This window comes from Sciurus carolinensis, chromosome 2 (assembly GCF_902686445.1).
Source record: "Sciurus carolinensis chromosome 2, mSciCar1.2, whole genome shotgun sequence".
Lineage (NCBI taxonomy): Eukaryota > Metazoa > Chordata > Mammalia > Rodentia > Sciuridae > Sciurus > Sciurus carolinensis.
The window spans coordinates 109,893,704-109,910,159 of record NC_062214.1 but is presented as its reverse complement, the minus strand read 5'-3'; the positions used below and the strand labels follow the sequence as shown (position 1 = coordinate 109,910,159).

Here is a 16,456-nt window from a genome sequence, read left to right as displayed (position 1 = left end):
AGGAAGGAAATTTAAAAATTCTTAGAGGTAAATGAGAAAAAAGAAACATATCAAAATCTCTGGGACACTATGAAAGCAGTACTTAGAGGAAAATTTATTTCATGCAGCGCATTCAATAAAAGAAGTAAAACAACTCAACAAATAAACGACCTAACACTACAGCTCAAAGCCCTAGAAAAAGAACAGACCAACACCAAAAATAGTAGAAGACAGGAAATAGTTAAACTCAGAGCTGAAATCAACAAAATTGAAAAAAAAGAAGCAATACAAAAAATTGACAAAATAAATAGTTGGTTCTTTGAAAAAATAAACAAAATTGATAAAACTTTAGCCACACTAACAAAGAGAAGACGAGAGAAAACCCAAATCACTAAAATTCGGAATGAACAAGGAAATATCACAGCAGACACGATTGAAATACAAAACATAATTAGAAGCTATTTTGAAAATCTATACTCCAACAAAATAGAAAATTTCGAAGACATCAACAGGTTTCTAGAGACATATGAATTGCCTAAACTGAATGAGGAAGACATACACAATTTAAATAGACCAATTTCAAGTAATGAAATAGAAGTCATCAGAAGCCTACCAACAAAGAAAAGTCTGGTACCAGATGGGTTTTCAGCCGAGTTCTATAAAACCTTTAAAGAAGAGCTCATTCCAATACTTCTCAAAGTATTCCATGAAATAGAAGAGGAGGGAACCCTCCCAAACTCATTCTATGAAGCCAATATTACCCTGACACCTAAACCAGACAGAGACACATAGAGGAAAGAAAATTTCAGACCAATATCCTTAATGAACATCAACGCAAAAATTCTCAACAAAATTTTAGCAAATCGCATACAAAAATATATTCAAAAGATAGTGCACCATGATCAAGTGGGTTTCATCCCAGGTATTCAAGGTTGGTTCAACATCAGGAAATCAATAAATGTAATTCACCATATCAATAGACTTAAAGTCAAGAATCACAAGATTATTTCAAGAGATGCAGAAAAAGCATTTGATAAAATACAGCATCCCTTCATGCTCAAAACACTAGAAAAAATAGGGATAGTGGGAACATTCCTTAACATTGTAAAGGCCATCTATGCTAAGCCCATAGCCAATATCATTCTAAATGGTGAAAAACTGAAAGCATTCCCCCTAAAAACTAGAACAAGGCAGGGATGCCCTCTTTCACCACTTCTATTCAATATCATCCTTGAAACTCTAGCCAGAGCAATTAGACAGAACAAAGAAATTAAAGGGATATGAATAGGAAAAGAAGAACTCAAACTATCCCTATTTGCTGATGATATGATTATATACTTAGAGGAACCAGGAAATTCCACCAGAAAACTTTTAGAACTCATAAGTGAATTCAGTAAAGTAGCGGGATATAAGATCAATGCACATAAATCTAATGCATTTTTTAAAATTTTATTTATTTTTTATTGTAAACAAATGGGATACATGTTGTTTTTCTGTACATGGTGTAAAGGCATACCATTTGTGTAATCATAAATTTACATAGGGTAATGTTGTTTGATTCATTCTGTTATTTTTTCCCTTCCCAATCTAATGCATTTTTATACATAAGTGATGAATCTTTGGAAAGAATAATTAGGAAAACTACCCCATTCACAATAGCCTCGAAAGAAAATAAAATACTTGGGAATCAATCTCACAAAAGAGGTGAAAGACCTCTACAATGAGAACTACAGAACACTAAAGAAAGAAATTAAAGAAAACCTTAGAAGATGGAAAGATCTCCCATGTTCTTGGATAGGAAGAATTAATATTGTCAAAATGGCCATACTACCAAAAGTGCTATACAGATTCAATGCAATTCCAACTAAAATCCCAATGACGTACCTTTCAGAAATAGAGCAAGCAATTATGAAATTCACCTGGAAGAATAAGAAACCCAGAATAGCTAAAGCAATCCTTAGCAGGAAGAATGAAGCAGGGGGTATTGCAATACCAGAACTTCAACTCTACTACAAAGCAATAGTAACAAAAACGGCATGGTATTGGCACCAAAATAGACAGGTAGATCAATGGTACAGAATAGAGGACATGGACACAAACCCAAATAAATACAATTTTCTCATACTAGACAAAGGTGCCAAAAATATGCAATGGAGAAATGATAGTCTCTTCAACAAATGGTGCTGGGAGAATTGGAAATCCATATGCAACAGAATGAAACTAAACCCATATCTCTCACCGTGCACAAAACTAAACTCAAAATGGATTAAGGACCTCGGAATCAGACCAGAGACCCTGCATCTTATAGAAGAAAAAGTAGGTCCAAATCTTCAACATGTCAGCTTAGGACCAGACTTCCTCAACAGGACTCCCATAGCACAAGAAATAAAAGCAAGAATCAATAACTGGGATAGATTCAAACTAAAAAGCTTTCTCTCAGCAAAGGAAATTATCAGCAATGCAAAGAAAGTGCCTACAGAGTGGGAGAAAATCTTTGCCACTCGTACTTCAGATAGAGCACTAATCTCCAGAATCTATAATGAACTCAAAAAACTGTACACCAAGAATGCAAATAACCCAATCGACAAATGGGCTAAGGAAATGAACAGACACTTCACAGAAGAAGATCTACAAGCAATCAACAAACATATGGAAAAATGTTCAACATGTCTAGTAATAAGAGAAATACAAATCAAAATCACCCTAAGATTATCATCTCACCCCAATTAGAATGGCGATTATCAAGAATACAAGCAACAACAGGTGTTGGCGAGGATGTGGGGAGAAAGGTACACTCATACATTGCTGGTGGGGCTGCAAATTAGTGCAGCCACTCTGGAAAGCAATGTGGAGATTCCTTAGAAAACTTGGAATGGAACCACCATTTGACCCAGCTATCCCACTCCTTGGCCTTAAAATCAAACCCAAAGGACTTAAAATCAGCATACTACAGAGATACAGCCACATCAATGTTCATAGCTGCTCAATTCACCATAGCCAGATTGTGGAACCAACCTAGATGCCCTTCAATTGATGAATGGATAAAGAAAGTGTGGTATATATATACAATGGAATATTACTCAGCCATAAAGAATGATAAAATTATGGCATTTGCAGGCAAATGGATGAAATTGGAGAATATCATGCTAAGTGAGATAAGTCAATCTCAAAAAACCAAAGGACGAATGATCTCGCTGATAAGTGGATGATGACACATAATGGGGGTGGGAGGGGTTAGTGTTAGGGGTTAGAGTTAGGGTTGTGGGGGGCAAGAATGGAGGAAGGAAGGAGTGTATAGACGAAAAGAGGGGTGGGAGGGGTAGGGGGAAGGGAAAAAATAACAGCATGAATCAAACAACATTACCCTATGTAAATTTATGATTACACAAATGGTACGCCTTTACTCCATGTACAAACAGAGAAACAACATGTATCCCATTTGTTCACAATAAAAAAAAATCTGTGGGTGGGGGGAAACATAAGACAAGGCATGTTGAAAAACAAAAAACAAAAAAAAAGAACTTACAGCAGTACTCCTGAAAGTATTTCATGAAAGAGGAAAAAGAGGGAACCCTTCCAAATTCATTCTATGAAGCTAGTATCACTCTAATACCAAAACCAGGCAAAGACACATCAAGGAAAGAATATTTTAGACCAATATCGCTGATGAATATAGATGCAAAAATCCTTAACAAAATTCTGACAAATCACATACAAAAACATATTCAGAAAATAGTGCATCACGATCAAGTGTGGTTCATCCTGGGGATGAAAGATTGGTTCAACATCCGGAAATCAATAAATGTAATTCATCACATCAATAAACTTAAGGTTAAGAATCATATGATTATTTCAATAGATGCAGAGAAAATGTTTGACAAAATACAACACCCCTTCATGCTCAAACACTAGAAAAAATAGGGATAGTAGGAACATACTTCAACATTGTAAAGGCCATCTATGCTAAGCCCACGGCCAACGTCATTCTTAATGGAGAAAAACTGAAAGCGTTCCCTTTAAAAACTGGAACAAGACAAGGATGCCCTCTTTCACCACTTCTATTCAACATCGTCCCTGAAACACTTGGGAGAGCAATAGACAGACCAAAGAAATTAAAGGGATATGAATAGGAAAAGAAGAACTCAAACTATCAGTATTTGCTGATGACAGATTATATATTTAGAGGATCCGGGAAATTCCACCAGAAAACTTTTAGAACTCATAAGTGAATTCAGTAAAGTAGCAGGATATAAGATCAATGCTCATAAATCTAATGCATTTTTATACATAAGTGATGAATCTTTGGAAAGAGAAGTTAGGAAAACTACCCCATTCACAGTAGCCTCAAAAAAAAAATAATACTTGGGAATCAATCTAACAAAAGAGGTGAAAGATCTCTACAATGAGAATTACAGAACACTAAGGAAAGAAATTAAAGAAACTTTAGAAGATGGAACCATCTCCCATGTTCTTGGATAGGCAGAATTAATATTGTCAAAATGGCCATACTACCAAAAGCATTATATTGTGCTCAGACAACTTTATGGGGATTTTCACTGCATATTCTGTGAGACATGCTAGTGATTTTAATGAAGTAATAACCCAGAGCTTACTGATTTTATTTGTCAACTATTGAGAGCTCATTTGATTCAGAGCACCTTAGATCTAACACACATTTCTTGAGTGAGTTGGATAAAAATTCAAAATATCACTATGGGTTGGAGGGTGTCTAAGGGGAAAAAATTTCAAATCATTCCAAATGATAACTTTAAATGTGTTTTCCCCTTTAGGCAATCCTGGAAGACAACCTCCCTTCTGAGATTGCTAGCAAGATCAACCTTGTGGACCTAGCAGGCAGGTAATTAGGATTTCTAAGCCTAGGCTAATTACTCCTTTGATAACGATCTTTTTCTTACCCATTTTACACAGAATAAGCTTGGTTCAGTCTCTTTTTACTTATCAAGTCACTCTGAGAAAAATTACAAAAGAAATTCTTTGAATGATAGGTTAGAAGTTATGGTGTGTCAGGGACTGAAAAGTTCCTTTACATCAGGGGTTCTCAGTCATAAATACCCATTAAAATCTCCTGGAGACCTTTTAAAACTCCTAATACCTGCACCTTAGATCAAATAAATTGGATTTTTAGTGTGAGTGATGGGGGTGTAGGCAACAGTATTTTTTAAACCAGTATACAGCCAAACTGAAAATAATTACTTTAGGGGCGAGGGTTGTGGCTCAGTGGTAGGGTATGAGGTTGAAAAAAAGAAAAATTATCTATTCTAAGTGGAGGAAACTGAGTTAGCCAAATTTTTCCTTTAATATTGATTCTATGTGGTTCTAGTACTACTTTAAAAATAGTTTTAAAGATATTGTGGGGTTGGGGAGAAGGTACTGCCTTTTTAATTATTAGAAGGAAGTGTGAATTGTAGCCATGTATGCATCCAGAAAGATGAAAGTCTTGAGGATAACGTCAAAGCAAATTTTCTTAATTTGAAACTGCTAAACAATTAATAGGGCATAACATTTCCTTAAGAACCATTGGTTTCTGAAAGAAACTTTGTCAGCCATTCTGACATTTGAATTTTCAATATTTATCATTAATTTAAAGGGAATTTGAGATGGTCGATAGTTAATGGCACAGATACTATAAAGCCATTAATATGTAAATTTAAAATAATAAAGAGAGGGGAAGAGGATAAACCAAAAAGCTATGCTAATATCATTATTTTAAATGAACATTACATTTAGCATAAAGTACTCTGGGAGACAAAAACAGTAATGTAGTGAATTTTATTTTTTTATTTTTATTGCCTGAAACGTTGGCCAGTTCATTACAAGACGTTAATTTAGGACTGAATCCTAAAGGAATGTATTATGTGGGTCTTTTACAACAGGATGTACAGCATAATGAATAGTATCTTTAAACAATATGACAAGGGTAGTTTTTGGTTTGCTTTTGTTTTTGTTTTCATTATTGTGTTTTAGTGAAAGAGCAGATCCCAGTTACTGTAAAGACCGGATTACTGAAGGAGCCAATATCAACAAGTCTCTTGTGACTCTGGGAATCGTCATTTCCACCTTAGGTATTGCTGGCAGATGGGATGATTGGAGTGGAAGGGAGATTTGGAAAATAACTCTCATTATTTTCATTTTTCAAAATAGGTAGACAACTGAGACAAGAGAATTACAAGTTTAAGGCCAACCTGGGCAACTTAGCCAGACCATTCTCAAAATTAAAAGAAAGAAAAAAAACCTGGGGATGTAGCTTGGTGGTACTGTGCCCCTGGGTTCAATCCCCAGTACTACCAAAAAAAAAAAAAAAAAGAAGGTTGTGGTAGAGATATTTACAAGGTTCTTGATAAAGTTACCTTTTGGTTTGGGACCAGATAAATATCTGTAATTTTAGAACATGACATGATCACAATTCCATTATTATCATTTCAAAAATAGGAGAAACTAAAAAATTATGTCACTCAAACAATTCATATCATGAATTCAAAGTTTGATTTAGGGCTCAAATTTAAGGCATCACATCATATGCAAAAAGGGATCAGGAAGTATGATTGTTAAGTCTATGTTCTCCAACAATTGTTTTGTTTCAATGCATTTGCTTCATAATTCTTTCTTCTTTCTTTCATATGTGTGTGTGTGTGTGTGTGTGTATATATATATATATATATATTTTTTTTTTTTTTAAATCTATTAAGCCCAGAACTCCCAAGTGTTCAACAGCTGCCAAAGTCTCAAGAGCACAGCAAGCACTGGTGGTGACAGTGGAATTCCTGTCTCTTCCGGAACGGACAATAGAAGGGTACCCTCCCAGAGGCAGTCTTACATCCCTTACCGGGACTCTGTGTTGACCTGGCTGCTGAAGGACAGTCTTGGCGGCAACTCCAAAACTATCATGGTTGCCAGTAAGTGGGATACTGGAGCTGCTTCCTTGTTGGTACTGCTCTGCCTCAGAAAAGACCTGACCATTCATGTTCCTCATTCCCTCAAGGGTCTCTTATAATAGTGTGGGCAGTAGCATCAAGGCGAGTGTTAAGAGTTAGATTGGAAGGGCTTGTCAAAATGTATTTTCAACTTTCTCTTTCTGTCGTAGCTGTGTCTCCTGCACATACTAGCTACAGTGAGACCATGAGCACACTGAGGTATGCATCAAATGCCAAAAACATCATCAATAAGCCACGGGTAAATGAGGTGAGAACTTCATTGGAAGTCCCAGTCTGGCGTAGTTAATGACATTCTGATTGATTTCTTTTTCTTTTTACTCACCTGTCAGACTTGTTCTCCAAATGATAAGGGAGTGAAATTCTTCCTTCCAATGTAATACTGTACCCTTCTCTGATAGCTCTACTATTTTCAGTCAGTAACATTTATGGATAATTTATTTTAGGTATTTCTTTAAAGCCATTCCTCTTAAGATCCCTAGTGTACCATTACTACCCTAAGAAAGGTCATTTAAAACTTTTTTTTTAATTGATGTTAATTTATGTCTTGTGAGTTTTTGTTTTTCTCTATATAATCTCTGTTTTGGAGTTAAGAAGGAGTATAAGAAATTTATTTTTTATGAGAGCTGCATAATCACGAGACTATTCCTTTGCAGTTTTGGTGAAAAATTCCAGCGCATGGGTCACAACTAGTGACCAGGCATAGATAGCCCATATAGAGACTATTGTATGAGGCAATGTAATTAGGCAGGTATCAAGTTTATTCACAATATGGGAGATTAGCACTTACTACCTATGCATACCCTGGTTTATGTTACCTTCCTGACCTCCAGCTCTAGGGTAATGAGCACAAGAATCACCTCGATGCAGGTGCAATGGTGCACACCTGTAATTCCAGCTTCTTGGGAGGCTGAGGCAGGAGAATCACGAGTTCAAAGCCAGCCTCAGCAAAAAAAGTGAGACACTAAGCAACTCAGTGAGACTCTGTCTCTAAATCAAATACAGAAGAGGGCCGGGGGTTGTGGCTCGGTGATTGAGTGCCCCTGAGTTCAATCCCCAGTACCAAATACACAAAACAAAACAATACAAAAACGGGGACTGGAGATATTGCTCAGTGGTAGAAAGCTTCTGGGTTCAATCCCCAGTGTTGGGGTGGGGTTGGGGGTCACCTGGAGAGTTTGTTATAATCAGCTGGGTCCCAGCTCTCAGGAATTGATGGTTTAGTGGGTCTGGGTTGAGACCATAATTTGTATTTCTAACAGGTTCTTAGATGAAATTACTTACAGCTGGTTTTGGGACTGTACTTTGAGAACAACTGTTCTAGAAGTTACTCCAAAGGATTAGTCCACTTCTTCCAAGCAGTTGCTTATAGCATTTCATGACTGGTGAGGACCTGATATCAATCAGTGACTGTGTCCTCTGTGTTTCAGGATGCAAATGTGAAGCTCATCAGAGAACTCAGGGAAGAGATTGAGAGACTGAAAGCCTTGCTGCTGAGCTTTGAATTGGTATATGGGCAATCAGAACTTTTCCATACTTAAGTGAGGTTCTCTTCCCAAGTCCCTTTTTTTCTGCATAGTATCTGGGACCTGCTGTAGTACATATTCACAGTTGACATTCATGGAACAAAGATAGGAGGGGGATTACTCTGATTTTTCTATGTAACTTCCAATGGTTTGGGCATCTTCTGGCTGGATCATCTCTTGCCCAGAGGGTATTTGACTGAATGGCCCTTGTTCTGTGATCTTGATCTTAGAGGAACATTTCCTTGAACATTTCCTTTGTACCAGTATGATCCCAAATACTTGGACTCCTGATTTATTTCTGATTTTAATGATGAAGTATTTCCTTTATCCTTTACCTTCTGCAGGTATAAGTGTAGGACCTATCTATAGTTCACACCAGGAAAACATCAAAGCACTTTGTCTTTTTATTTGTGCAGAGGAACTTCCGTTCATTAAATGATGGAAAGGACGAAAATCTGAAGGAGCTAGTTCTCAAAAATGAAGTAAAGGTGGGTGGACTGTAGTATCCCTAGAAGCAGGTTTGATCCCCCTACATAGTGTAACACAGATCGTGAAATTGGTGGGTTTTTTGTCTCACAAATTCAAAGAATGAGATTCACAGACAGCAGTGGGTGAAAGCAAAGTATAAGATTTTATTAAAGCAAAGCACAGCTCCCTCAACTGGAAGGGGACCTGAGAAGGTTATCAGTGAATGGCTGTTGTCTAGGATTTATATGGATCTCTAGGTTTAAGGAAGTCAGCCACTCGACCAGTCCTGGGTAAGGCACTAGGTAGATGTCTATGAGGTATCTATGCAGCCTTTAGTCCAACCAAAATATTAACCAGGGGCTGGGGTTGTGGCTCAGTGGTGGAGTGCTTGCCTAGTACTTGTGAGGCACTGGGTTCAATCATCAGTACCACATAAAAAATAAATAAAACAAAAGTATCATATATGTGTGTGAGTGTGTGTGTGTGTGTGTGTGTGTATATATATTTATTTATATATATTTATATATATATATATATATATACATACACACACACACACACACACACACACACACACACACACCAGCACCAGACTTTGTGGTGTACACTGGTAATCCCAGTGGCTGGGGAGTGGTGGCGAGGTTGAAGCAGAAGAATTGCAAATTCAAAGCTAGCCGCAGCAACTTAGCAAGGACATAAGCAACTTAGCAAGACCCTGTCTCAAAATAAAACATAAAAAGTGCTGGGGATGTGGCTCAGTAGTTAAGTGCCCCTGGGTTCAATCCCTGGTACCAATAAAATAAAATAATTCAGTGTAATACAATACAATAAAATAAAATATTGACCAGGCATTTTTCCTTCTTTGGAGAGACCATAGACTCCAGGTCATATATGTCTCCATTTAAAAATAACTTTCTTGCAGTTTCTCAGCAAAATCCTGCAACTGCTGTTTGTGTTCTGCTGTCCAGAAAGTTGTCCCAGTGCCCATTTCCCTGTCTGCCTAGGCTTATCTCTTTCTCCTGGCTTCAATAAATCATAAAAGGAATCTCAAATATGAATCACGGAGAAGTAAGATGGGAACTGGGCACTGTGGTGTACACCTGTAATCCCAGCTACTCAGGCTGAGGCAGAAGGATTGCAAGTTTGAGGCCATCCTGGGCAACTTAGGGAGACCCTGTCTCAAAATGAAATTTAAAAAGGACTGGTGGTGTAGCTCAGTGATAGAGGACTTGCTGTACAAGACCCTGGGTATAACTCCCAGTACCTTTAAAAAAAGTAGGGATTGGATTGGGCAGTGGGAAGGATGGTGGAATGAGGTGGACATTGTTACCCTAAGTATGATTGCACGACTGGTGTGACTCTGCACCAGGTACAGCCAGAGGAATGAAGTTGTGCTCCATTTGTGTATAATGTGTCAAAATGCATTCTGCTGTCATGTACAACTAATTAGAACAAAAAAAAACTTTTAAAAAATTGGGGAAAGGGGAATTATAAACATAGATATCTGAGTAACATCAATTAATTTTTACAAAGTAATCTAATTACATTTCTAATTAGAGGGACAGTACATGCTTATTATAGAAAACTTTAACATTTATTGAGGGGATGTCTATTTATAAAAGTAAGACTTATTGAAGAAAACAATACAAAGAACTCATAGTTGGAAGAGGTACAAGGACTTCTGTGAGGCTTTGAAAAGTAACAGTGGGGATCATGAGAAATTAATACCCTGGGGAAAGAGATCACAGTGGCCTCTCACTTTTAGTCTGTTTCCCACACCAACTGTCTAAGATCACTTCCTGTACCTCTGCAGATAGACAAGCTGACTAAAGAATGGACCCAGAAGTGGAAAGACTGGCAGGCCCTCCTGGAACATTACAGTGTGGACATCAACAAGAGGAGGTCTGGGGTGGTCATTGACTCCAGTCTACCACACCTGATGGCCTTGGAGGATGACGTGCTTAGCACAGGTGTTGTGCTGTACTACCTCAAGGTGAGGAGACTGGTGCACCTCCTTTCTTCCTGAGCCATTGGCCCCAGAAGTGAAGGAGGTAGAAGCCATGTTTCTATGAGTTGAGACAGGTGCCACAGAGCTGCCTTCAGGTTTGCTCTCAGGAAACCAGTCTGACTGACAAATTGTGATCTGTTTTGATTTTGTGTAATGGCATATAAGACTGGAAATCAGAAAAATCATTTTTTTAACTGCTAGTGTTGTTGGTCTATAATTTGCTTCTGTTCTCTGTATCTTTATTTCCTTATTTTAAAATAAGAATGATGATGCTTTTATTTCCTTTCTGGATTTCTGAAGCACAGGGCATGCAGTTTTGGAGAGTAAAATCCTAACCTCAGAAATACTTTTCAGTGTAAGCTGGACATGGTGGTATGTCCCTGTAGTCCCAGCTACTTAGGAGGTCGAGGCAGGGGAATTGCTTTGAGTCCAGGAGTTCAAGGCCAGCCTGGGCAACATAGCAAGACCTCTCGAGAAAAAAGAAATGCTGTCAGTGCTCTAAAATTCTATAGATAGAGGCATCTAGGTTGGTTCTACAATCTAGCTGTTGTGAATTAAGCTGCTATAAACATTGATGTGGCTGTGTTACTGTAGTATGCTGATTTTAAGTCCTTTGGGTATAGGCCAAGGAGTGGGATAATTGGATCTAGTGGTGGTTACATTCCGAGTTTTCCTTCTTCTTTCCTTTCCCCTCCCTCCCTCCCTTCCTTCCTTCCTTCCTTCCTTCCTTCCTTCCTTCCTTCCTTCCTTCCATCCTTCCTTCCTTCCTTCCTTCCATCCTTCCTTCCTTCCTTCCTTCCTTCCATCCTTCCTTCCTTCCTTCCTTCACCAAGGATTGAACTCAGGGGCAGTCAACCAGTGAGGCACATCCCCAGTCCTATTTTGTATTTTATTTAGAAAGAGGTCTCACTGAGTTGCTTAGCCCCTCGTCATTGCTGAGGCTGGCTTTGAACTTGCAATCCTCCTGCCTTAGCCTCCTGATCACAATTCCAAATTTTTTAAGGAATCTCCACACTGCTTTCCAGATTGTTTGCACCAATTTACAGTCCTACCAGCAATGTATGAGTGTACCTTTTCCCCCACATCCTTGCCAACATTCATTGTTACTTGTACTCTTGATAATTGCCATTCTGACTGGAGTGAGATGAACTCTCAGTGTAGCTTTAATTTGCATTTCTCTAATTGCTAGAGATGTTGAACATTTTTTCATGTTTTTTGACCATTCATATTTCTTCTTATGTGAAGTGTCTGTTCAGTTCCTGTGCCAATTTATTGATTCGGTTATTTGGGGGGGGTGGTTTTGGTGTTAAGTTTTTTGAGTTCTTTATTTATCCTGGAGATTGAAATGAACTAGTTTTAGAAGTTAGTGACCCAGACTGGGATTGTAACTCAGTGGTAGAGCACTTGCCTAGCACATGTGAAACACTGGGTTCAATCTTCAGCACCACATAAAAATAAATATATAAAATAAAGGTATTGTGTAAAAAAATCACATTGAATCATTAAAGAGAGAGAGAGAGAGAGAGAGTTAATTACTCCATGGTAGATAGAGTCTTATGCTGTGTCCTTGTCAAATATGTCCCTCTGTTGAAAGACAGTTCATATGGATAGTAGACCACATTTTACCAGCCACCATCCCTGTGCTCACTGAAAATTCATTTTCTATTCTCTTTATCCCCAGGTGACATTTAAAAAGAACAAAGAGTTGATGGGGATATGTAATGCTTTTATTATCCCAGGAGAAATTAGGCTTCTGCTGCTACAGTGCATGTATGTTCTTAGGATAAGCCCCTAGGGAAGTTGTCAGAGGCTGTGTGTCTCAATGGTAAAGTAGCTTATTTTTTAGCATACTGGGCATAAATTGTCTCAGTGAAATGCCTCAGGCAGAAGGGGGTGTCTCCTTTTACCTTAACAACAAATCTAAATACCAAAAGGCTATAAATCCATCTATTAGTCCAGAAGCATAGGGAGAGGTTAGGAGTCAGGAAGAGATCAGATCCATTAAATTGACTGAGTAGAATTGATCTGATGTATTAATTGGATATAAAGTGTGCTGATGAAGTTAGGTGTTAAGTAGGAAAACTTAGGGTAGCATCAGAGGGTGAAGGACCATGTCTGCTGAATCTAATTGTCCTGGAGATGAGTGATGATGCTACCTGAATAGCAGATTGCTGATTTTTCATTTGGCACTTAGGGAGGGTTTTCCTTCCTTGGTGCATTTCCAGTGGACCTGTGTGATGAGATTTTAGTTTGGTTCTAATCTTGGCACTTCTGCATTTTATGTACCATTTTTCTTTCTTTCTTTCTTTTTTTTTTTTTTTTTTTGTTTATTTAGATCCTGGTTTAGGTAATGATTTAACTGTAATGTACCAAGATTGTTGGTTTGTTGTTGTTGTTTTATGGTATTGGTGATGGATCCCAGGGCCTTGTGAATGAAAGGCAAGTACTTCATCACTGAGCCACACCCTAACCCCTTTTTAAAATTTTTATTTTTGAGATGGGATCTTGCTACATTGTGAAGCTGACCTTTGACTTGTGATCCTCATGCCTTAGTCTTCCAAATGACTGATTATAGGTGTGATACTGTACTCAGAAAAATTATCTGTATTTATATTTACTTTGCTAATATGGTAACAGTTCTGGAAGTAGTTCTTGGTGATACCCTGGAAGCTGTTTTTCCCTTGGATCACCTTGAGAAGCTCCTTGAATAGAGATGGGGCTAAAGAAAGGATGGGTAGAGCATAGGTTATTAATATCCTTGTACTCACCTTTGTGCAGTCAATGCTCCCTGCATAAAGAGACAGAAGGAGCAGCAAACACAGGTCCTTGTTACTTAAGATGCAAAGTTTTTTTGGTAGTTTCTTCCCTGCAGTTCTGGACATTGTGATACGCCGAGGCTTTATTCTTTGGGGAGGATTGTGTCTTATCATCAGGGCAGGTCTTTCCTAAGCTCACATGAAGAGTTTAGACCTATTTTCTTTGAACTCTTCCTGATTCTGTTTGACAGTGTTTGTAAAGACCAGGTGTGGTGGTGTTTGCTCATAATCCCAGTGACTCAGGAGACTGAGGCAACCCAATCAAAAGTTCTAGGCCAGCCTGGGCAATTTAGTGAGACCCTGTGTCAAAACAAAAAAATTGTAAAAAGGCTATATATCCATAGCTCAGTGGTAGAGTGCCCTTGTGTTCAATTCCCAGTACCACAAACAAAACTTTAAGTAAATAAATAAGATAGTTTGTGGGGACTATCACCCATTGACTCGTTTGATCTTCAGTGGCTGAGCAGGAAAAGCCAGTTTCTGGGTGTGCATATGCAGGAAGGAGCGGCAGAGGGGCAAATAGAGAGGCCAACAACTCATTCATTACTTCCAGGATTCTTTCTTCACACAAGCTATTTCTGGAGAGCTCCCTGTTCTTGCTGCTGACAGTGAAACCTAGTAGATAACTCTAGTCACTATGAAAACATGTTACTGAGAAGGTGGTATGTTGAGTCCAAAAAAGCCTAGGTTGTAGGATCCAGAAATACCTAAAACACCTAAATTCTAGTCACAGCTCTCCTACTGAATATGTGGGTTTCTTGGGCAATTTATCCTCTATGTGTTTCAGATTTCTCCTCTATAAGGGGACAATAATACCTGTTTTAGGTTGTTAAAGAATTAAATAAGATTATATCTATAAAACACTCAGCATAATGCCTGCGATATATGGAATGGTTACTCAGTAAATGAATTTTAGATGTATCTAAAATTCAGCATCTTTGTTGCCATGTTGCTGCCTGCTCCAAATAGAGTTCTGTAGTCTTAAGCAGCTTTGCCGTATTCCAAGGGCTAGAAGGTCTTGTCTTCTACTAACCCAGTGATTTATTTACACTAACTCCCATTTTCCTCTACTCTTTTATATTCTCTTCCAGTTTTCTTTGATTCTAGAGGTGCTTTTTTCCTATTTGTGTTTTACCCTTCTTAGAATCTGGTGTCTGTTAAACTTCATCTACGGACCAAGAAGGTAATAATTCTGTGTTTCTATAAATCTTCACTAGAAGTTTGTCTCTTTAAGACTTACTGGATCAAACTTGGACCACACTAACCTTAGCCCTATTGGGGGGGAAAGCTATACTTTATGTCTACTTTCTCTGACTAGAGAATTTCTGGCCAGTGACTGGCTATTCCTTAGCTTCAGGTTACAGGACATAAAGAAGTTTGCCAACTTTGCAAAGAGCTAGAGCTGTGTTGTCTCCCACCCTCACCACCTTCTTTTGGGCTTCCTGGGCTGTAGTGTGATATGGGCAGGGTCAGAACCACCTAGACCAAAGCTGAGAAGTGGTACAGAAAAGACTGAAATAGGAATGGAAAGACAATGATAACACTCAAGAATGAACTCTCCTTTATGGGCAAGTGTCCCTTTTTATTTTATTAAAATGGTTTTCCCATAGGAGGGGATAACAAAAATTGGAAGAAGCGACTCAGACCAAGAACAGGACATTGGTAAGTAACATCACACAGGGGCCCGACACTCGTGGCAGTTATTTGTGCCTGAAATATTTCTTCAGAGGAATCTTATGATGCTCTTAGAGGAAAGGAATCTTTGAAGTATTAAGGGTCTGCTTCTCTGTTACTAGGCTTTTTAAGAACCACACAGTGGGAGGATTTTAGCTCTGGGTGGTTTGAAGTGGAAGCTCTTCCTTTCTTTCTATGATGGAGATCTTATGGATGTTGGATTCTGATCCCATAGTAAGACTGGAAGAGGTATTTCCCTGAATTGTCCACCACCCACCCACCCAAGTGACCCCCAAACCCTTCTATAGTTCTTCAGGGTCAGTGGATTGAAAGAGATCACTGTACAATCACCAGCACCTGTGGAGTAGTCATTCTTTGGCCTGCACAGGGGGCACGCTGCACAGTCAATGGCCGTGAGGTCACTGCCTCCTGTCGTCTGACTCAAGGTAGGATTGTCTACAGCCCTGTTTATACCAGGATGAATGATGGAGCAATTCCAGTCTCTTAAGGGCCCAAAGAGCTCAGTGATGCAGGCTTTAAAGATGAATCACTTACCTTCCACACCCAGAGACCTGAAGATTTCCTAACACAATTATCTAGGACCTTAGAGTTGAGAATGACTCTCTGGAATTTTTGCCTGTGTTTGTTAGCTCTGTGTCCTTAGGAAAGTCTCTGAAACTCAATTTCCTCATCTGTAAAATGGAGATAACAATAGGATTGCAAGGATTGAAGAAACCCTATCCTTGTAAGGTTCTTAACAGAGTGGGTTGGCACTTAGTAAAGATTCATTGTCATTTTACTGTTATTATTACTGTCACTAGTATTATTCATCTATTAAAGTTCTTTTTGTCTTTTGAAACTGAACTTTAGTTTCTATTCTTCAATGAAGTTTTCGCTTAACTACTCCAACTGAAATTCCTCTTGCTTTCTGATAGAGTACAATAACTCCTCCCGTTTCTTAGTTCAAAACATATGTTGTGAGGTAATAATTAATACATATCAACTCAGTTAAAGCATCAACTTGTTGAGGGCATG

The 16,456-nt window shown here is 38.4% G+C and overlaps 1 protein-coding gene across 1 annotated transcript in view; it reads left to right on the top strand.

The window, feature by feature from the left end:
• Stard9 (StAR related lipid transfer domain containing 9) overlaps positions 1-16,456 on the top strand; it is a 73,909-nt gene that overhangs the window by 36,893 nt on the left and 20,560 nt on the right. Inside the window, exons 4-12 of the mRNA XM_047542423.1 lie at positions 4,770-4,837; positions 5,965-6,062; positions 6,687-6,893; positions 7,082-7,179; positions 8,360-8,437; positions 8,872-8,943; positions 10,737-10,916; positions 15,358-15,409; positions 15,730-15,867. Of these exons, the coding sequence (XP_047398379.1) occupies positions 4,770-4,837; positions 5,965-6,062; positions 6,687-6,893; positions 7,082-7,179; positions 8,360-8,437; positions 8,872-8,943; positions 10,737-10,916; positions 15,358-15,409; positions 15,730-15,867 (991 nt within the window). The remainder of the gene's footprint in view (positions 1-4,769; positions 4,838-5,964; positions 6,063-6,686; positions 6,894-7,081; positions 7,180-8,359; positions 8,438-8,871; positions 8,944-10,736; positions 10,917-15,357; positions 15,410-15,729; positions 15,868-16,456) is intronic.